This window comes from Tursiops truncatus, chromosome 11 (genome assembly GCF_011762595.2).
Source record: "Tursiops truncatus isolate mTurTru1 chromosome 11, mTurTru1.mat.Y, whole genome shotgun sequence".
Classification (NCBI taxonomy): Eukaryota; Metazoa; Chordata; class Mammalia; order Artiodactyla; family Delphinidae; genus Tursiops; species Tursiops truncatus.
Genome location: NC_047044.1, coordinates 77962870 through 77986659, shown reverse-complemented (window position 1 = coordinate 77986659; position 23790 = coordinate 77962870). Strand labels below are relative to the sequence as shown.

The 23790-nt window shown below is 41.1% G+C and overlaps 1 protein-coding gene across 5 annotated transcripts in view; it reads right to left on the bottom strand.

Moving 5' to 3' along the window:
• Positions 1–5415, bottom strand: part of TMTC1 (transmembrane O-mannosyltransferase targeting cadherins 1) — a 263389-nt gene extending 257974 nt beyond the window's left edge. For all 5 annotated transcript variants that reach the window (XM_019935766.3, XM_073788882.1, XM_073788881.1 and 2 more), the window contains exon 1: positions 4959–5415. In XM_019935766.3, the coding sequence (XP_019791325.1) occupies positions 4959–5260 (302 nt within the window). In that variant the 5' untranslated portion in view covers positions 5261–5415. The remainder of the gene's footprint in view (positions 1–4958) is intronic.
• Positions 5416–23790: the final 18375 nt, after the last annotated feature.

Sequence of the window (23790 nt, the reverse complement as noted above, 5' to 3'; positions counted from 1 at the left end):
AAGAAGAAAAAGAATATATGTAAAACTGATGAAACCTGAATAAAAACTGTGGATTGTATCTATGTCAACCCCCTGGTTGTGACTGTGTACTATAGTTATGCAAGATGTTACCACCAGGGAAAATGGATAAAGGATATGACGGATTTCTATATTATTACGTACAGTTGCATGGGAATGTACAATTATCTCAAAATTCAACGTGTTTTTTAAAAAATGGGTTTGCAAAGCCAGATAAAGACACTACAAGAAAAGAAAAGTATAGGCCAATTTCCCTGATGAACACAGATGCAAAAATCCACAACAAAATACTAGCAAACCAAATTCAACGACACATTAAAAAAAATCATACACCATGATGGCTTTTATCACTGGGGTGCCAAGGCTTTTATCACTGGGGTGCCAAGATGGCTCAACATACGCAAGTCAGTTAATGTGATACACTACATTAACAAAGTGAACAATAAAGATCACATGATCATCGTAAATAGATGCAGAAAAAAACATCTGATGAAATTCAACACACTTTAATGGTAAAAACCTCTCAACAAACTAGGTTTATAGGAAATTTACCTCAACATAATAAAGAACATTTATGAATAGGCCACAGCTAACATCATATTCAACAGTGAAAAACTGAAAATTTTCCTCCTAAGATCAGGAACAAGGCATGAATGCCCACGCTTGTCATTTCTATTCAGCATAGAACTGGAAGTCCTAGGTAGAGCAATTAGGCAAGGAAAATAAATAAAAGATATCTAAATCAGAAAGGAGGAAGTAGAATTATCACTGTTTACAGATGACATGATCTTATATGCAGAAACCCTAAAGATGCCACCAAAAATCTATCAGAACTAATACACAAATTCAGTAAAGTTGCAGGATACAAAAATCAGCGTACAAACATCAGCCATATTTCTATACACTAAGAATGAACTATCCAAAATTAAGAAAACAATCTCATTTACTATAGCATCAAAAAGAATCAAATACTTAGGAATAAACTTAACCAAAGAGATGAAAAACGTATACACTTACAACTACAAATCACTGATGAGAGAAATTAAAGACACAAATAAATGGAAAGACATCCGATGTTCATGAATGGGAAGACTTGATATTGTTAAAATTTCCATATCACCCAAAGCCATCTACAGATTCAATGTAATCCCTATCAAAATCCCAAGGCATTTTTTACAGAAAAAGAAAAAAATCATAAATTTCATACTGACCACAAAAGAACCTGAATAGATCAAGAAGAACAAAGCTAAAGGTACCACACTTCCTGACTGCAAAATATATTCCAATGTTACAGTAATTAAAACAGTACAGTACTGGCATAAAAACAGACATATAGACCAATGGAAAAGAATAGAGAAATTAACCCACATATATGTGTCAAATGATCTTTAACAAGGGTTCCAAGAATACACAACGGGGAAAGTACAGTCTCTTCAATAAATGGTATTGGGAAAACTGGTTATCCACATGCAAAAGAATGAAACTAGACCCTTATCTTACAACATACACAAAAATCAACCCAAAAATGTATCAAAAATTTATATGTAAGACCTGAAACTATAAAACTCCTAGAAGAAAAACACAGGGGAAAAACTTCATGATGTTAGGTTTGGCAGTGGTTTCTTAGATGTGATAACAAAAGTACAAACAATAAAAGCAAAATTAGACAAGTGGGACTACATCAAACCATAAAGCCTTTGCACAGCAAAGGAAACAAATCAACAGAGTGAAAAGGCAACCTACAGAAGAGGAGAAAATATGTGCAAACCAAATATCTGATATGTTGTTAATATCTAAAATACATAAGGAATTCCTACAACTTAAAGCAGAAGAAATTAAATAACCTGATTTTAGAATGGGCAAAGAACTTGAATAGACATTTTTCCAACGAAGACATACAAATGGCCAATAGGTACTTGGAAAGATGCTTACATCACTAATCATCAAAATCTAATCATGCAAATCATGCACTAATCATGCAAATCAAAACCACAATGAGTTATCACCTCACTCCTGTTAGGTTGGCTTTTATGAAAAAAAAGAGGTAAGCATTGGCAAGGATGTGAAGAATTTGGAACCCTTGTACACTATTGGCTAGAAAGTAAAATGGTGCAGCCACCATGGAAAACAGGATAGAGCTTTCTCAAAAAATTAAAAATACAATTACCATATGATTCAGCAATCCTACTTCTGGGTATATATCCAAAAGAATTGAAATCGGGATCTTGAAGAGATATATGCACTCCCGTGTTCACTGCATTATTCACAATAACCAAGATATAAAAACAACCTAAGTGTCTATCGTTAGATGAATGGATAAAGAAAAGTGATATATATACACGATGTAATATTATTCAGCCTTAAAAAGGAGGAAATCCTGCAATGTGCAACAACATGGAAGAACTTGGAGAGCATTACGCTACGTGAAATAAGCCAGTCGCAGAAGTCCACTTATGTGAGGTACCTAAAGTAGTCAAACTCATAGAAATAGATAGTAAAATGGTGGTTGCCAAGGGCAGGATGAGAGGAGAGGGGCACCAAGAGTTACTGTTCAACAGGTATATAGTTTCAATTATACTAGAGGAATAAGTGCTACAGAGCGGCTGTACAACATTATAGCTGACAATACTGTATTGTGCACTTAAAAATTTAAGATGGCAGATCTCGTTAGGTGTTCTTACAACAAAATTAATCATTAATTAATTGAATGGTTTTCAAGTCTCAAAATTTCTGCTCAAACAAGCTTAAGATACAGTTAAGATAGTTTGAATATATTTCAAAGGCCACTTTGTGTTTTCACCGATTACCTAAAATAAAAATCATTAAAGTCATGATCTATGTAAAGTTCCTAGGCCAATGCTTGGTTCACACTGAATAGTTAATAAATGTGATTTTCTGTCCTTCCTTACAACAATCTTCAGAGTTGTGTGGGCCTAACATCGTTAACGGCGTCCCTTATACATGCCCATCCTCACGCTATTGCGCTGGAAGATGCAGTTTCACCTCAGGTGACTGTGATGAGAAAGCCTCCACATCTTATTCGAATCAATGCCTGTGAGTACAGAAAGGTTAGTTAAATTTCTCTTTCTGAAGAGGCACTATTACTTTCCAGTTAGTGCACCCTAGACTTGTAACTCAATCTCGAAAAAAAAAGGTATATCTTACACAGCCAGTAAGACACACTCTGCAAAGAGCAATGCATCTTAGCAACCAGGCTGCTTTTTATAACCAGTGAGCATCATAAATGAAGAGGTGCCCCCTGCCCCCTCAATTCTCCTTCTCCTTTGCCCCTGTTCTGCACAACCGCCTGCTTTCCTCTTCATCAACGGCCTTGCCTCACTGTCTACTCCTTTCCTCCCCTTCTCTCTCTCTGTCCCTGCCACCTCCTGCACGAATTAAAAAAAAATTTTTTTTTTAGAAAGTCAAGAAGTGAAGACACTCTTCCCCACCCTCCACCAAGTGGGCACAGGCATTTGACCCTGATCTTTGTACATGGAAAAAGCTCAGAGGAGGGACCTAGATGGTCTCCGTGGCTGTTATAAGCCCAGCACACCTCATGCTGTGAGCTACCACACCTTAAACTAATCAACAAACCTCTGTAATAAATGAAAAAGCAGGTCAATTTAGAAGTTATACACATATCGTGCCATCTAAGAATGTGCCATTTTAAGAAACATTTAGGGAAAAAACGGACTGAGCAACTTAGTAGCTGAGATTATCTTTCAGCTGAAAAACAAAACCGCTTTCCAAAAGGATAAATGTTTATAAAATACTCTCTTCAGAGTCAAATGTGCTATTTCCTCACCCGCCTTAAAACATTCAACTTTCAGTTGAAGAATTAAGTACAATCGCTCTGGTTTCCTTTTCTAAGTTATCAGCCACCTGTCAAGAGACCTCGGCCTCCCGGCCTGGGCAGGCTTTTCAAGCTGTTTACCCTGTCTCCAATGACCAGTACCACAAAGACGGGTTCATATTACACCCGTTGGAAAATGCTTAAAACGCTGATGTTACTGAACCAATATTATTTCAACAGTTCTGTCCAGCACATTTTAAGCTTAAATGCTGAGCCAAATTATAAGGAGCTGAGTCAAGCTCATGACGCGCGAGCCAGCACTCCCCTGGCATCAGCCTTTCTCCCCTTCCACCTGAAGCTAGCCGTCTTTTAAATTCAAGAAAATACTCCAGCCGGCAAAACCCTGGCGTTCTCCCGATTCCCTTTGCACCTTATTCACACTTGAAATGCTGAATCATGACTCCGAGATTGTAAAAGAAACACTACTTCAACTGGGACGCCAGGACCCCCAGAGGATCCCACGCTTTCCTGCCTTCCTTTGCACCTTTTAAAGTCTAAATCTGGAGCCCTTCCCGAAGATCGGCGAGGCTCCAGGAGCAGCCAAGTCTGCAGGTCGGGAGAGCGCCTCTGCCCGCTGTGCTGCTCCTCCCCAAACCCACGCAAGCCCTGGCAGCTCACGACTCCCAAGGAGCTGACACACTCCCCGTCCGCACAGCTCACCAGCAGCCGCCGAGAAACCCCCAACTTCGAAGCTTCACCACCACAGCCACCCGCCCGGAGCTCGTTGGGCCCGCGCTGGTCTCATTTGGCCACCGTACCACGGGGGTGAGCTGTGCGGAGGCGGGTGGGCTCCACCAGACCCCTCCCAGCCCTGGCCCCAGAGACCAGCCCGCCCAGAGTGCAGACTCTCGAGAAACTCAATTCCAAGTCCCGGCCCGCGCCTCCTGAACCGCCCCGGGAGCCCCAAGCAGCCGGGCGGAGGACCACTGAGCAGAGGGGCGTGGGCAGCCTGGAGAGGAGGGAGGCGTGGAGGGGAAGGGGCGGCGAGAAAAGAAACGGCCCCCAAGCCAGTCCCGCAACTTCTCCCAGCCCGGGTTGGGGCTGAGGAGAAACGGCGGCGGCCGCGAGCAAGGGGTGAGGGACTCACTTGAAGGTGAGGACGCAGAGCGGCCGGTAGGACTTGTGGCTGGTGTTCTCGGCCATGCCCTTGCCCCAGAAGTCGTTGGAGAAGATGCCCCAGCGCAGCGGGGCGCCGGGCCGCACGTCGGGGTTGTTGACGATCGCCCACACGTCGTCGTGCACGAACTCGCCCTGCAGGGAGCGGCCGTAGCACAGGCAGCTCGCCCCGACCAGCAGCGCCGCGGCCCCAGGCGCCGAAAGTCCGCAGCCCCGCCGCCTGGAGGGCGCGCGGTCCCCGCCGCCGCCTCGGGCAGAGCTTGTCACTACCATCGCGCCGCCGCCGCTGCCCTGGCCTCTCCCGGGCGTCTGGCATCGTCCCCAGCCGGGGACCGGGCGGCGCGCGGCGGCTGCCCGGAGGTGGGCTCGGGCATAGTCGGCGGCAGCTGGACCTGCCGCTAGCGCCCCGCGCTCCGCCGCCGCCTGCGCCGCCGAGTTGGCCCAGCTGCAAATAAACAGCAGTCCCCCCGCCTCCCCTGGCCATCGCCACCTCCTCCGCCCCACTGCGCATGCCCCGCTCTCAATCGCCTCCACCCCCCAATCCCGGGACCGGCGCCGCTTTCGCCCCCATGTCCCGCACCCTCCCCCCGCGCCCCGGCTGGTTGCGCGCTCAGCCCGCGGGCGCAGCGGCGCCGGGCGGCGAGAGTCAGCGCTCAGGTGGAGCGGGGTCGCCGCGCGGGGCTACCCGGAGCGGCGGGGAAGGGGCATCCGAGATGCTCTCCGCCTCCCAACATGTACCCCAGCAGGGTCCGGGGAGGGCCTCCTGGTGGGCACCTCCAGGCCCCGGGCCAGGACGGGCTTAGCAAGTGCTCAGCCTGAACCCCCCGCCCGCCCTCAGGGAGGGAGCAGTGGCTGCCGCCGCCCGGGACGTCCCCGGCTTTTCAGCACCCCGGACAACAGCAGGGGCGGCCCGCGGGCCACGCTCTCCCGCCCCGCTTCGCGCTCGCGTCCCGTCGTCCCCTCCACGGTCTCCTTCCCGGGCTTTCGGTCCCCACCGCCCCGCGACCAGAGGTTGCAGCCTCCGGGGGTGGAAACCGCAGGGAAATGGAGCTTCTGAAGCATCTTTCTGAAAACCGAGCGAGGGTCTCCCTGGCGGGGGCGTCTCCTGCCCGCCCTGCCCAGGTTTGTTCCGAAGAGCCATCGGCTGTTTTCCTTTACCGCCCATTGCTCTGCTCACCCTTATAAAGTCTCAGGTTCGATTTTTGGTTTGGGTTTGGGCTCCGAATTGGCTTCTGAAACATTCCTCCTCGTTTTGTTTTTTACTACGGTTCTTAAAACAATCTGGGAGATGCCAAGCAAATTACTTTTTCTTCCCATCTAAGTGGGTCACTTGGGTCTGATTATTTCCTACGCTGTGAGCGTGTTTGAACTCTTCCTGCTAAGTCAATACGATTTAAAACAAAAACAAAAAACCAAACTGCTTTAAGGCCTCTTGCTTTGGCTTCCCATCTTCCAGTTTTTCTGAACGGTTGTTTTCTTTTTTAAAAAATACTAATTATAATATGTAAATAAGCTAAGTATACCGTTGAGATGAGGATCAGTAGAATTTGTCCAGGTTTGAAAAATCTGTTAACTCTTTGAGGCCCTTGTAAATTTCTATTGCTGTGTGTCATTGAAGTTACCTGGAATCTGATGCATCCAGATAGAGAAACTTAAAATATATACAAAATTCGCCATATTATTATCATCCTTCCAAAATCCTTAAGAGTTTTGATGATCTAAAAAAAAAAAAAAGAGAGTAGAAAAAAAGGCAGAAATCACTCTTACACTCACTGAATGTTTTTGTGACTCTTTAGGGCACCAATTTATTTATTAAAAAATTTAAGATATATCTGAGCAGTTGAAAACTCAATGAAATAAGACGAATATATTCCAAGTCAGGATGTTTTTATCCGTTTCACTTTTTTTTTAGTGACTTAGAAATTAGTGACTGAGAAATGTATTCATCCTTGCATCAAAACTTTTTAACCCTGGGTAGCTTTCATATCCAGACCCTACACACACCTGTGTCAACCATCTCCCCAAAGAACACACTACAGCCTTTCTTCTTCACCTGCCCATTAACTTAATAAAAATATACGAAAGTATATGTTGTGCTACAATATGCTAAGTACTGGGCTGGATGACCAAAGCTGCTCAAATTGTGTACGTGTGTAAGTGTGTGTGTGTAAGATTAATACCATAAAAGTCTAACAACCTTCTGAGTTAACAGCTGACTAAGACAGTGAATTTGTCCTTGCTGAAATGATAGTAGGTGTAATAAGCCAATGTATCAGTCCTTACCTACAATTAATAGAGGCTTTCTTGAGACAATATCTTACTCCCAAAGAGTGCCTCTAATTGTAGATTTTTAAAGAGAACAGGCCTTTTCTCCCTTAAATCACCCTTGTGGGAGGCACAGCTTGCCCACCCTGTTCTGTTCTGAGTTGTTATCTTTTTTAGAAGAAAACACTTATCAGAATTCTCCATGACAATAGAGAGAAATGAAGAAGGACAAAGCTGGACTCCAAAAAGACAATAAAAGGGAGCAAAAAGGAAGGAAACCTCTAAGTAGGATTCCAGGTTTCTGAGCACAGAGAGTTTCATCAAGATTGGCTGTAGACTGACTGGCATCTCCATTCTATTTAGTTCGGATGATGAATTTGGGATGAATGTACTTTAAAATAATGAGATACCTCAAGTCCTCTCAAGGACAAAGTAATAAGTAACTAATTTTTAAAAGTAAACAGTTCCTACCACATGACCCAGCAATCCCACTACCGGGCATATACCCTGAGAAAAACATCACTCAAAAAGAGTCATGTACCACAATGTTCACTGCAGCACTATTTACAATAGCCAGGACATGGAAGCAACCTAAGTGTCCATCGACAGATGAATGGATAAAGAAGATGTGGCACATATATACAATGGAATATTACTCAGCCATAAAAACAAACGAAATTGAGGTATTTGTAGTGAGGTGGATGGACCTAGAGTCTGTAATACAGAGTGAAGTAAGTCAGAACGAGAAAAACAAATACTAACAAATACTATATATGTATGCTAACACATATATATGGAATCTAAAAAAAAAAAAAATGGTTCTGATGAACCTAGGGGCAGGACAGGAATAAAGACACAGACATAGAGAATGGACTTGAGGACACGGGGTCGGGGAAGGGTAAGCTGGGACAAAGTGAGAGAGTAGCATTGACATATATACACTACCAAATGTAAAATAGATAGCTAGTGGGAAGCAGCTGCATAGCACAGGGAGATCAACTTGGTGCTTTGTGACCAGCTAGAGGGGTGGGATAGGGAGGGTGGGAGGGAGATGCAAGGGGGAGGGGATATGGGGATATATGTATACATAGAGCTAATTCACTTTGTTACAAAGCAGAAACTAACAGCATTGTAATACAATTATACTCCAGTAAAGATGTTAAAAAAATAATAAAAAAATAAAAGTAAACCATTCCTTTGCAGCCCCATCATTTCCTGATCCAATACGGTTCTGTGTTACAGAAAAATAGTGTAAAAGTATTGATGTCAGAGAGAGAAGGTCTACACTGATATGCCACCTCATTATCCCTCTGCTTAAGGTGTAAAGCACTCACCTTGCCTAACAAAGAGGCCCCAAAGCAAATTAAGTTAATTCTTGTTACTTTGTCTCTGATTATTTTTAAAGGCTTTGTAATTAGAACAATACTACCTTCTAAGACACCTTTTGTCCCCTCAGAGCAATTTAAAACATAAATTATTATGAAGGGCTTCTCTGAGGCTCATACAAATTAATGTGGACCATAACTCTGAAAGAAATTGGGACACAACTAAAAATAAATCAAGGGCAAGTAGATAATTTAATAAAACAAATTTCAAATTACTGCCCACTGCAATTTCAGCCCAATACACCCTGTTCAGGTACCAGGATATAAAGAAACTGTTGACTGAAGTAAAAACTCACAATGTGAGAGCTGTGGGTTTTGTTTTGTTTGGTTTGGTTTGCGGTATGCGGGCCTCTCGCTGTTGTGGCCTTTTCTGTTGCGGAGCACAGGCTCCGGATGAGCAGGCTCAGCGGCCATGGCTCACGGGCCCAGCTGCTCCGCGGCATGTGGGATTTTCCCGGACTGGGGCACGAACCCGTGTCCCCTGCATCGACAGGCGGACTCTCAACCACTGCACCACCAGGGAAGCCCTGGGTTTTAGTTTTATTTGGGGACTTGCTGAGGACTATAGCCTCTCAGATAGTTCTGAGTAATTGCTCGGAAAAGCTGGTGGGGAGGTCTGCATACATGTGATTTTGGCAAAGAAGTATGTGCTGAAGTAAGTCAGACAGAGAAAGACAAATATCATATCATATTGCTTATATGTGGAATCTAAAGAAATGGTACAAATGAACCTATTTACAAAACAGAGGTTGAGATGTAGGAAACAAACTTGTGGTTACCAGGGAAGAAAGGGGACCGTGGAGGGATAAACTGGGATATTGGGATTGACATATACACACTACTATATGTAGAATATTTAACTAATAAGGACCTACTGAACAGCACAGGGAACTCTATTCAATACTCTGTAATGACCTATATGGGAATTGAATCTAAAAAGGAGCGGATATATGTGTATGTTTAACTGACTCACTTTTCTGTACAGCAGAAGCTAACAAAGCATTGTAAATCAATACTATGCTTCAATAACATTAGAAAAAAATAAAAATTAAAAGGCATCGGGCTTCCCTGGTGGCGCAGTGGTTGGGAGTCCGCCTGCCGATGCAGGGGACACGGTTCGTGCCCCGGTCCGGGAAGGTCCCACATGCCCTGGGGCGGCTGGGCCCGTGAGCCATGGCTGTTGAGCCGGCGCGTCTGGAGCCTGTGCTCCGCGGTGGGAGAGGCCACATTGGTGAGAGGCCGGCGTACCGCCAAAAAAAAAAAAAAAAAAAAATTAAAAGGCATCAATTAAAAAAAAAAAAAGGAGTACGTGCAATCAAGCACAGATCTTTGTAGAAGGTTACTGCTAGTCACAAGAAACAGGTATCTCAGTTAATGTTTTTAGTGCTTTTCTAAGTATGGGGAGATGCAAGAATCTTGGTTCACTGAATGTTCTCCTGAAAATATCTAACTTTCTGAGGGCTTGTTCTGCCAGTTTTCCCAGAACACAGAGTGCCTCATCCTGAACTTCACCCTGAATTCCTCTCAAGGTGAATTGTAGGTCAGAGACTATAGTGGCTAACGACTTGATTTTTTTGTAGAACTGGATGGTGGGCAACATTCTTTAGTTGGCAGGACAAATGCAATGTTACAAGACAGAAATTCAGGAAAAGTGCTAATAACATAATTTACATCAAAAAATAAATTCTTGTTTAATTATTTAACTATTACCTGTTCTTGAAGAAAATACAGAGACATAGGGGGGAAAAAAAGGAAATTGAAATATACCTACCACTCCACCCGTTGGGCCATGGCAAGATAGGCAACATGCACTCTAAGAAGCTACCCAGCACCTGGCAGGGCAAATATTGGAGTCTGGGATGCCACGTGAGCTGAGCAATGGCTGCGCCCAGACCTGGGTCCTGACTGGTGGCAGCAGCGGTGGCAGCAGCCTCAGGAGAGAGGAGGGGCTGGCTCCTAGTGAGGGTAAACTGGCTTTCCCTTTCATCCCCAGAACTTGTCTCTGTGGCATCTGCACAGAATTAAAACGAAAGAATATAAAACATTACCTGTGATCTTGCAATTTCTGGCTCTCAGGCAATAAATGTTGTCAACAAATTACTACAAGACAAAAGCATACACATGTACATTGCAATAAAGCACATGAAGTGCTTACTAGACTTCAGAGTCTACAATCTCTAGTTTTGAAAACTGCCACAACATTGGAAAGCATATATCCACAGTCTTAGAAATGGAAATTAAAATGTAAGATTATTGTACACAACAGAAAAACAATATTTTCATATGAATGAAATTTTAATTGCATACATTTTTAGTTTACATTTTAATTATATACAAATCAAAAAGTCACTTTTAGTTTCTTGTACAACTTCCACAATTTACAGGAAATGTCAGAGGAAACACTAAAATGCCATTGTATAAATTTACATTTAAAATTAAATTCAGACTTACAATAAACTGATTTGTATGAAGAGTTAATTTTTTTAGAAAAATTATTCTATCAGAATCATCAGCTCTAGAAATACTATATTTTGAAATAATTTATCAGAAATTTATCCCAGAGTTGTCACAGCCTATAAAATATTCTTAACAGCTCTAGTAATAGTTGGATCAACAGAAAGATGCTTCTCAAAATTAAGGAGTATCCAAAAAAGTCTTGATTCATAGCATTTGCTGAATTTCACAGTGTAAATATTCTAACCACAGTCAATTTCATGCTACCATCACTGAACACAGAGATGGGAAGAGATGCATGACATTCTATAGAATTTTCACCATATAGATACAGTAGATGTAGATGGGATGAAGAGTATATTAACAGTAAAATAATTAGAAAATGATGAGTTTTGAACATTTATTATCTTTGTGTTTAATTTATATAAGTGTATATAACTAAACTTTTTATAATGGCTGTGTTTAACAACCAGCTTACAAAATTCTTAAATATTTAACAATTAGTTTTTGTGAACTAGTGTGAACTGACTCTGGCACACTTTCAGATGAAATAAGATTGGCCACTATTGGTATTATTATTTTAAATTTCAGTGATAAGTATGGGCAAGGGCAGGGAGGTCATTTATACTTGTGTAGTGAGGAATTAACCTTACCTAAAGAGGTCTGGCCTTTACCCTGGGCTACTAGGAGATAATTTTTAGGCCCCTGGAATATCCTGACTGTCAGGAGGGTCTTTGCTGAGGGCTTTGGGCACCAGACAGCCAAACAATGCAGTTTATGATGGGAGCTTGGGTCACGGAGTATCAGTTCTGACCTCGAAGATATTAGCCTGACCTCTGGGAGGGGCTGATGCCCATAGGTCAGCGATACAGGCAGTATGTGATGAGCCCCAATAAAAACTCTAGGTACCAAAGGCTTGAGTGAGCTTCCCTGGTTGGCAGTCGATGTGCATATTGTCACACATTAATGGCAGGAGTGTGACGTGTCCTGGCTTCACAGAGAGAAGACAACAGGAGCTCCATTTGGTGTTTCTCCTGGACTCTGTCCTGTTCGCTTCTTTCTTGGCTTATTTCTATCTGCATCCTTTCCCTGTAATAATCCAGAACTGTTGAGTATAACAGTTTTCAGTGAGTTCTGTGAATCCTCTTGCAAATTATTGAAATTGGGGGTGGTTTTGGGAACCCCCCCAAACTTGCAATTGGTATCAGAAGTGAGGGCATTCCTGTGAAGACTGGCCCAAATGCCCCTTAATACTATTTTTCTACTTTAAAATGTTTTCTTTAATGCAAACTTTTTTCTTTTAAAAATCGTAATAGCTGTCAGCCAAGAAGAATGGAAGAAGCAATAGGCACCCCCAAAGTTGTAATGTTAAACTCTCTTTTTTCCCCCCACTTAAAATCTTTAAAGGCTATAAGAATAAATCAAGACAAAACAAAAAGAAGGAAGGAGGGAGGGAAGGAAGGAAGGAAGAGAAGGAGATGAATGAATAAAGAAACCCATAAAAACCCAGATCCACTGCATAAATGCTGCTGGGGGATTAAGTTCAGGAACTCACGTGTGATTGTCAGTTTGTAGGGAATGAGGCTCAATATTAACGACTATTTTCAAAAAAGGAGAACAAATAACGTGAAGAATCTGAATGTTGCCTGGTCTATATGAAATATTTATTAGTCATCAATATTAAGTGTTTTATGTTCTATGTAGTACAGTAACATTTTGTTTTAAAGTGTTTAATGTGTAACATTTATTTTTATTTTATTAAATTGTAGAATTATTTTGCTAAGAAATTCCCTGCCTCACAGACGGTGCTGAGGTCCGCTCCCCACTCCTCTCTTTAGAGGTTCTGGGCACAGCCAAAATTAATAGTCTCAGGGCACAAGGGACTTGATAAAATACCTGCAAAAGCCGATGACTTGCATCCTGTATTATTAAAGAAGTTGGAGAACCTACCAAGCCAATTTTTTTTTTTTTTTTTTTTGCCAAGCAGTAAAGATTTTGTCTGGAGATAAACAATTTCCCTTGAGAAATAACAATCTCCCATCTTTCCTCGCTGTGCTGCTAAGTCTTATTTCTTGGCCTATTTTTCCACATGTGAATTTATCGAGAGAGATATGAATGAATCTTTTCAGGCCCCACTGCAGCTTACAAAAAAAAAATGAAAAATGCCCTTAGGATTTTATTGTTGACCTTGTTTCTATGAATGAGATAACCAGAGGTTGTTATTGTGGTGGTGGTGGAGTTTTAAGGAATTTTAAGTCTTCTTTGTACCTCTTGGATGAGTGCTGAATACTGTGGCCTGTTCGGTCAGACAGAAGACAAGGTAGGAGATACTTGCTTTGCAATCTATTTCACAAACCCTGTCACTTTCATTTCCCATTTGTTCAGTGATTTCATTCTTTCCCTCTTATGCAGTTGGAGGGATTAGGAGAGTGTTTTATCCATCTAACAAACTTTTTTTAAGAGAATGAGAATTACACCCACCATCTAAGAATCAGAGTGTCGTGGTAATGCTGAATTGCTGACCGATTTGTATTTATGGAAACACCCAAATGCTGTTTTTTTTCTTTCATACGTGGCCCAAAATTCAGATAACAGCTACTGGGAGGTGGTATCATGAGTGACAGTGATGCCAAACCCAGGAAACTTGCCATAAATCCTCCTCCCTTCTATGCTCATGACAAAATGTGACTGATCAATTGTGAGAGCTTTGCACGTGAACTCCAGACGCAGTCTTAGAATCCTTCTCAAGACAACCCTCCAGACTGCCACTCTGTGGACAGGTTGGCCTGTGAGTTGAAATCCCTCTATTATCCCTGAGCCAGTGAAATATGTCTGCCGGGAGGCATGGAAACTAAAGAAGTAATGCGAAAGCATAAAAATAAAGGTTTGGCATTACAAAGCATTTTCATATTTATATACAAAGATGAATATATGAATATGTTTTATAGTATATATAATCTCACACATGAAATGAGTATATATAATTTTTTAGCTTTAGATGTTAAGACTTCTATATGAATAAATGTATTTCTGCTTAAGTTTTAAGTAGGTCTAAGAAGATTATACTTCTTGTATTTTAGGGGGTTTTTTAGGAGACTCCCATAAGAATTTTCACTATTCTGAAAGTAAATTACCAAATAAGTGAAAATTACCACACAAGAATTAAATTGCTATATTAGAGTATTTCTATGAATAAGATGCCTAGAAAATGTGAAAAATCCATGAAAAAATGCTATTTAGAGCCATTTATAAAGGAAGTCAGTAATTTAGGCACAGATAAGTGCCTTAACGGCTAATACAGTTTTAGCTATAATTTATCATCATTAAGTCTAATCCTGAGTTTTATTGTCTGCCCCCAAATTGAAAATTACTCGTTTTTGAATAAAGGAGGGTTCCATTTAATCTGTGTTCCCTAGAAGTAGCAAAGTTTTGATGTTCCAACTACTCACACTTGCTCTTGAACGAATCACTCTATTTTGCTTCGAATGGTTTAAAGTCAGGATGTGCACAGAAAACGGGGCCTTTCTCTGTCTGATCAGTACTGTACAGGGTTCCATCTTCCTAGCCTGTGAAAATGCTTCAGAGAGTGACTGTGAAGATTGAATGAGCTCAGTTAAGAGCTTTGCCAAGTGCCTGACATAGTGACACATAGTAAGTGTGCTCAGTAGAAGTTAGCTATGATGAAAGATTATGATAATGGTGGTGGTGATTTTTCTCTCTCTTTTCTCTCAGTAATATCTTGCTACTTCTATTTTTCTCCATTATGGAAACATAGAAAATCTGCTGTTAAGCAGCTATTCATTCATTCATTCATTCTGAGAATGGGGCTAGCAGCCTAACTTGGATTTAACTCTGGACAGCCATAGTCTATCTTGCTCACCGTTGCCTCACTGCAGTCATGGGATCAAGATTATGAAACTTCTCAATTCCTGATGCCAGAGAATGCCTCCATCACCAATGAGTCACCCAGCTGTTCTGTTTTTTTGTAATTTGACTGCCAGGATCAAATTGCTTCCCAAGGAAACTTTAATCATTTTTCTTTCCAAAACTTTAATCTTTAACATCACAGGACATAAATTTTTAACAATTACTTCATAGGAATTTTTTTAGATTTCCCCATGGTTACAAAGAAATCACTAGCAAAACTATTTGGCTATTTTATCACTAATGCGTATCCCTTTCTTTAATCTTCTTAAAACATTTTTTTAAATCCTTGGAAGCTGAATTTATAGTGAAAATGAACTAGCGAAAAAATAGGAAGGTATTGAAAAGACCTATTTTTCCCAGAATATTTATTTCCTAGATTTTCAAGGAAATCTTTGGTTTCCTTCCTTTAAAGTTGCAGGTCTGGAACTTGCACTCCTTTGCTCTATTTGTTGTAACTCTGAGGTAGGAGACAGTGAACCAATATCCTTGTACTAAGCCTGGAGTAAGTAGGAATGTCATGGGTATAAAAAACCATAGACTTTTCCTCCCTATAGTGGAGCACTAGATCCAAGGATACATAGAAAATAAGACTAAGCAACAACACTTGCCTCATAACAGCAGATTTTTAAGAGTAGAGAAGTGCCAGGAGAAGATAAAGGATGAGCCCAGCACCTGGGGCCCTTTTTGCCCTAGGGATGAGCGAGAGGCAGAGCCCAGCATTGACACCCTCTGGGGAACAAGAAGGAGTTCAGTTTCCACCGAGAATAGGTACAAAGTGACCCCAGCTAGGCATAGGGGTGGGGTCCTGTAGAAGACACCCTAGAAATAAGAGGAACTGGAAGTCCACCACCACTTCTAACTCCAGTCCAGCTTCCAGGGATCTTGATCATCTCAGTAAAGGTGAAAGAAAACTTTTTACTAACAAAACGAGGAAGAGTTTATCACCAGAAGACCAGTATTAAAGGAAACACTAATGGGTGGTCTTCCAGCAGAATGAAAATAATTCCAGATGAAAGTACAGAGACAGAGGAAGAACAAGAATGCAATCTAAATTGTAAATGTGGTACTATGTGATTAAATCTAGTTGAAAATTACCTGCTTACAAATCTATAGAGACGGAGAGTAGGTTACCAGTTGCCAGGGGCTGGGGAGCCGGTTAATGGGAAGTGACTGCTAATGAGCACAGGATTTCTTTTTAGAGTCATGAAAATGTTCTAACATTATATTGTGGTGATGCACAATTCTGAGGGTACACTAAAATCCATCAAGTTTTACAGTTTAAAATGGTGAATTTTATGGTAGGTAAATTATCTCTCAATGAAACTTTTTTTTTAAAAAAAAAAAAGAAAACAAAACGTATGCCATCAATAGCATGTGAAGTGAGAGGGGTACATGGACTTGAAGTGTTCTGAGATCATTGAATTATCTGGAAAGAGGGTAAATTAGGAATTAGTCATTAGGCTTTACAATTATGTTTTATTCTCATTCTATAGGAGTGTCATGTCATATCACACACACACACACACACACACACACACAGACACACACACACTTCTTTTTTTTTTTTTTTTTGGTACACGGGCCTCTCACTGTTGTGGCCTCTCTCCCGTTGCGGAGCACAGGCTCCGGACGCGCAGGCTCAGCGGTCATGGCTCACGGGCCCAGCCGCTCCGCGGCACCTGTGTCCTCTGCATCGGCAGGCAGACTCTCAACCACTGCGCCACCAGGGAAGCCCAACACACACATTTTTTTGAAAAGAATGAGAGGCAACTGAGCCAAAGGGGTTAATGCTAACAGTCTAGTTTTCCAGTCAGTTCCTTCTTAAAGAAGCCCTAACAAAAGAGTGATGTGGATTCCAGGCAGACAGAGTGGAAAGATAAAATTCTCCTGTTTTCTGCCTAAAATGGTAAATGTAAGGTAATGGTAAATGTACCACTGTACAGTATGAATAAACTTAGTAAATAGTAGATACAGATCACCCCAGACAATGAAAAAATAAGTCTTAAATGATACAACTGACTTACAGTAGGAAGGCTAGGACTTTACAAATATTTAACCATTTTTTAAATGTTTTACTGTTGTAAACCATTTTCATTGGCTTTTAATTACCAAAAGCTGGACCAGCACTGTTTTTTTTGTTTTTTGAATTTCATTTTATTTATTTATTTATTTATTTATACAGCAGGTTCTTATTAGTTATCTATTTTATGCATATTAGTGTATATATGTCAATCCCAATCTCCCAATTCATCCCACCACCACACCCCCACCCTGCTTTCCCCCCTTTGTGTCCATACTTTTGTTCTCTACATCTGTGTCTCTATTTCTGCCTTGCAAACCGGTTCATCTGTACCATTTTTCTAGATTCCACATATATGCATTAGTATACGTTATGTCTTTCTCTTTTCTGATTACTTCACTCTGTATGACAGTCTCTAGGTCCATCCATGTCTCTACAAATGACCCAATTTCATTCCTTTTTATGGCTGACTAATATTCCATTGTATATATGTACCATGTCTTTATCCATTCGTTTGTTGATGGGCATTTAGGTTGTTTCCATGACCTGGCTATTGTAAATAGTGTTGCAGTGAATCTTGGGGTGAGTGTGTCTTTTTGAATTATGCTTTTCTCTGGGTATATGTCCAACAGTGGGATTGCTGGGTCATATGGTAATCCCATTTTTATTTTTTTAAGGAACCTCAATACTGTTCTCCTTAGTGGCTGTATCAATTTACATTCCCACCAACAGTGCAAGAGGGTGGACCAGCTCTGTTCTGTCTGCCCCTAGAGCTTAACAAATTGCCTGCACACGGTAACGAATCAGATGTTTGTTAATTGATGGAATGGCTAAATGTTTGAATGCATTCATAAATGGGTAGAAGACAGGATATTCTGAAGCTGGATGTTCAGGGTTTTCTGCAGGAAGGAGGGAAATTTACTTTTTTTTATTACAATGTATATTTTAAATATCTTCAAAGCTTAAAAAAAACAAAAGTGACACATTTATAGAATTTTATAAATTTCTAAGTGAAATTGAATTGATTCACACTCTGGAGGTAGGTAACAGTTATCACTAGAAATGCAATTTGGTTTCTACATTGTTACTTCTTCTAAGTGATGTAACTCCTGACTTCTGATTTAGAACCACTTCTACCTGCTTTTTGGAAGGGATCTCCCAAGGTCAGTGCTCTTCCTCCAGACAGCCTTGCCTAAAACTACTGCAAATGTTCTAAGACCTCCAAAGAAGGAAAGTTCACAATTTCTTACTCAAAAGAAAAACTTACAGAAGAGAAATTTTAACATTAATCGATGTCTACAATTTAAGACCACTTCTCATTACGCTTCAAGTGTGAAAAGAGAACAATTTCTAATATACATTTTTTTGTTGTTTTCCTAGTTATTGTTAAGTGGTTCTCTGCTTATTTAACAATGTTGCTTGAATGTCAAAATGAACTTGGTCCCTGTAAAATTCAATTTTACCAAGTAGACAGCTCAGCTTCAACTTGAGGAGTTTGAACTCATAAGCTTTACTGTATCTAAATTATATCTCAGAAGAAACTAACTCAAAGAATGCCAGTTCTGCCCCACGGTGCTTGGCAAAAATGGAGTCCAGGCCTGGTTGGGTCAGTGGTGGGAGCTGCCATGAGGTGGGGTCTGCAGTAGAGAGAGGAATGGAGGAATTGAGACAGAGAATGGGTCCACAGCCAAGGTTCACAGGGGGAAATGCCAGTGGTTATTTCAATGCAGGAGCCAGAAAATCAGAGTCCTGGAAAGAAGTGGAATGTTGGAATAGAAAAGGAGTTGGGTGTTTGTGCAGAAAGACAGAAACAGAGGGAACTCCAGTACCTGCCACCAGGATATACCTCGCCTCCCCGGGGCTGTGGTGAGACCGACCTTCACTGACCTGCCAGGTCTGTGCAGGGACTCTGGTCCTGGGGCATCTCAAAGATACCCAGCAGCTTCTGATAAGCAATAAGACACAGCTCAGAGATAGATGGGGAAGTTGTTCTGAACAAGAAAGTCTGCACCAGAAATGAGTCATAAAAGTGAGATTTCATTCCACTGAGGAATATGGAATCAGATGGTTGGTCTTAAAAAAAATTAAGCAGGGGCTTCCCTGGTGGCACAGTGGTTGAGAATCTGCCTGCTAATGCAGGGGACACGGGTTCGAGCCCTGGTCTGGGAGGATCCCACATGCTGCGGAGCAACTAGGCCTGTGAGCCACAACTACTGAGCCTGCGCGTCTGGAGCCTGTGCTCCGCAACAAGAGAGACCACGATAGTGAGAGGCCCGCGCACCACGATGAAGAGTGGCCCCCGCTTGCCACAACTAGAGAAAGCCCTCGCACAGAAACGAAGACCCAACACAGCAAAACTAAATAAATTAATTAATAAACTCCTACCCCCCAACATCTTCTTAAAAAAAAAAAAGCACTCTGTGTCTGAGAGATCCTGGTGATTTGACCTTGGACAAATAACTTAAAAAAAAAATTAAGCAAAGGTGCCTAATTTTATCATTCTTGTGACAAGAATGATATCATCAATGGAAAAGGAGCTTTGGTTAGTGATGAGAAAAGGGGTTTAGAAAAACATAATTAAAGGTTCATTAGAAAAGAGTAATGTTGTTATCATATGTTTACTTAACTTTTTTCTATATTTTGCTATGGTTTTATTTACTATAGTATGATGTGTCAATTAATATTACTTTAAAAATATTTTATGTAAGTAATACTGACATTGTATCAGCCGAAATCTGAAAGGGTCGCACCCAGAGATGATATTTAAAATTCCATCTTTAATGACTCGTGAGACATGGGCAGTGGCCAACACTGTCCAACCAGAACAGAACCCAGCCTTGGTTCTGGATCTGGCTTCTGGAAGCCTTCCTCTGTGCTGGGCATTAACTCCTTATTGCTAGAGAGTTAGGAGAGGAGGTCAGAAGAAAGGGACCAGGCTAAGGCAGCAGAGGGATGCTCTTTATAATACCTTATGGAAGTATTTAAATATTTTAACAACCTGTTTTACAATGCACCCTGATAACATCAGCTCTGGTTACAGCTTGCTGGGGATTGAACCCCAGACCTGCCATTTACTACCTGTGTGACTCTGGGCAGGGTTACATAATCTGTAAAGAGCACTGAGGTGAGGATTACAGGAGTTAATTCCTGTAAAGTGCTTAGAAGGCTGTCTGGCACGTAGTAAGGGCTCAGTTGAGCCAATATAATCTATTGATAGTGGTCATCTGGAACACTGTCCAGACCAGAAAAAAAAAATGACAGTGATTGATTAGCAGTGCACTCCACGGGTAGGGAAAGGGCAGTGGCAATAATAAGTGCCATGGGTTTGCCAACTCTATTCTAGTCCAGCCCTAACCCACCTGACCACACTACATATCTGCAGCATCAGTATAGCAACTACAAAAAAACAGAGAGAACTCTCACAAGTCCCTCTAGTTAAGTCCCAGCCAAAACTCAGTGATATGAACACCGGTCACTATTTTTCAGTACTTGTTGTGATAACTGACCATTTCAAGGTTTTGTCAAGCCAGCATCCCTTAATAAACTTTGTTCTGGGTTACTATCTGGAAACCTTACAAGTTCTATTTGTCTTTCTGACCCATCTTTGTGTTCCTGAGAGTTGATTTGGGAGATAAAATTTCCAAAAACTCCACCTACTGGAGGCTGACAGTTGTCAGGTCTGATGTCAGAGATGGCTGAAGACTGATGGGGGCCTGACACAGGGGCGAAGAGGCGACACCTGCGACTAATCTCTGTTGAGTCTAATGGAATCATCTCATGACATATTAACACCTCCCAGGCCAAATGTCTTCATCAGATATGTATTCTCATGATAACCTAAATTTTTGTGCATATCTTACAAAATGGAGCAATTTCACTGAAGATAATTTGGAATGTAAGTGGTCACTTTGGGGAACTTTTAATATAATCAAAATTGTTCATCTTAAACATAACTTAGAGCAAAAGGGCAAGACAATTTCTAGTATTCACTGTGTTGCCTTTTTTTAATGGTAAAAAGCTTCTAACAAAAAATTCTGACTTCAATATAACTTCATTAAAGCATTTTTTTTTGTACAAAGATAACAAAAAATGTGGAAAAACTTAAGACATTTTGGTTCCTCTAAAATCTTGTCATTTCCTAACCCCACCCTAACTCTTCTTCCTTTGAATACTGCCCGCAGCTGTCAACTCCTTCTAGTTCTCACTTCTTCCAGGATGCTTTTCCCTTTCTCCCAAAGCCTGCTATTCTAACATATACTTCTGCTGTGTTTCCATCCCCATAGTACAAGTTCTTCTAAAAATAAGTCCACCAAAATAGGATGAGGAACAGGTAGATTTTAAGCAAAAGGCTTTCCTCAAGTCCCAAGAGAAAAGACAAGATTCTACACTACTGGAAACGAAGAATACCAGCCTCCTGAACTAAATCAACTGGAATGCATTAGTAGCTTCTTGAGATTCTAACATCTGGCTCTAAAATGTGGACTGAAAGGCTCAGAAAAGGATCTAGCTACTCCTGGTTTCTTCTAATAGAATAAAAACAATAAAAAACATAAGATGAGGGACAAGGCTTATTTATTAGAGCCACACTTGTTGCATTTTCAGTAAAGACTGAGTTGATATTAACATACTTTATAAGCAAAGAAAGGGTAAATCCATGGGAAATTTTGAAAAACATCTTTTCACTTCTCTCTGACAGCATTCTGGATAGATCCACAGGCAGTTGCTTCTGCTGCATTACCCTCAATTTTGCGCATAGCCTCTAGCTAGAAATAGGGAATTTCATACACAAGCAAAGGCTAGAATTGGTAATTGCTTCTTTAATATACCCACCAGATTTGACCAAACGCTTCGAGATGTTCTTAGAACAAAAGCAAAATGAGGTAATGGCTTTGTAAATTCAGTAATGTGGCACCTGACTTTAATTTTTTCTCTTAAACTATTAAGGTCAAACTCACAGTTTTCTTATAAGTGTTACACTGCTGATAATAAACCCAACTGCTATATTCATCCTCAAAATCAATCAAAGACCAAATGGTAAGTGTCTGTAACTGTCCTCGGACACTCCTGCCTCCATATTATTAACTCTACACTCCAAACATATGAATACTGGACCCTGGCCCCAAACAGCAAAATACTGCAAAAAAAATTACGGTACTATTTCTGGAGCTAGGGACAACACAGAAGTAAGGAATCCATATTGAGACTATCTTTTCTCCACTTGTTATCCTCAGAGAGATTTTCAGCTTTACCAAGAATTCTGCTCTCCTCAAGGAACATCTGTCTAGCTGGCAAATTTCAATCATCTTAAACAACACCTATAACCCCGACAGTACCTATACCCCTCTAGACTACTATTCTTAGGTGGACACTAAGTCTTTACTTGTTTACTACACACAAATCTGATTTATGACTGTGAGGTAATTTTTGGAGACTTTCCCATATTCCAGATCCCTCCACCTTCTCTGGACCATATCGCATTGAAGTGTGTATTCAGTAACTTACAAAATGAAGAATGAATTATATACTCTAGAGATTTACCAACTTTTTTTAATTTTCTTTTCTCGTGGTATGCGGGCCTCTCACCGTTGTGGCCTCTCCCGTTGCGGATCACAGGCTCCAGACGCGCAGGCTCAGCGGCCATGGCTCACGGGCCCAGCCGCTCCGCGGCATGTGGGATCTTCCCAGACCGGGGCACAAACCCGCGTCCCCTGCATCGGTAGGCGGACTCTCAACCACTGCGCCACCAGTGAAGCCCGAGATTTACCAACTTTTTATGCACAATTCTACATTAGGGTTGATACAATTGGAAAAGTTGTCAGAAATATATTATTTAACTTGGCCAAAGTTATAAAAGATACTTCACAGCTAACCACATAGTATTGGATAATCCAATTGCTTTTGACTTCCTATTAGCTAATCTAGGCAGCACCTGTACCTTTGCTAACAATTTGTGATGCACTGGTCATATAGAACAACCACCTCTAAACTAAGGGAGATGGTGTCTGGATCTCCAAGGTGAAACCCAAATGGACACTGGGAGAGGTGTTCTTGGCTTGGGTTCACTAGTTTGGGATTGTGTCTGCAAGGCATTCTACAAAGGCTAATCATTCTCCTGCCCATCTTCTTCATGTATATTACAATTCCCTAGCATAGAGCCCCAGAGTTTTAAGTGCTACCATGTAGTTACTGTCACTTGACAAAAAGATCAACAAGGCCAGATCCCATTCTACTACCAAACTCCTATTTTGAGATGCAGAATCATCTAGAGTTTCTGACAGTAACATAGATCTGGAGTGAGATTGTTTTTGTGGTCAAGCTCTGGACTAGCTGGAGAATGGCTAAAAGGGGACCCTAAGAACTACAGTACCATCTCTATTAGTTGTGCAATTGCAGTCTCAGAATGTCTTGTGATTCACCTAACACTTCCTTCTTCACTCAGAACCTCATCTTGCCTGCCTTAATCCTTGACTTAAGAAATCACCCAAAATTAAGAACACTCAGCCAGTTTCTGCTATCCTGCCCTGAAAACTTCTCAGCTAAACCCATAAACAAATTAAGCCCTAAGTTAGTAGATAGAAATAATAAAGATAGTAGCAGAAATTAATGAAATAGATCAAAATAAATCAAATTAATTGAATGAATATGTAATTTAAAACACTTCCATAAAGAAAACTCAAGGGCCAGAGGATTTTACTAGTGAACTCTATAAATACTTATGGGTGACATAATAGCAACACTGTAAAAAGTCTTTC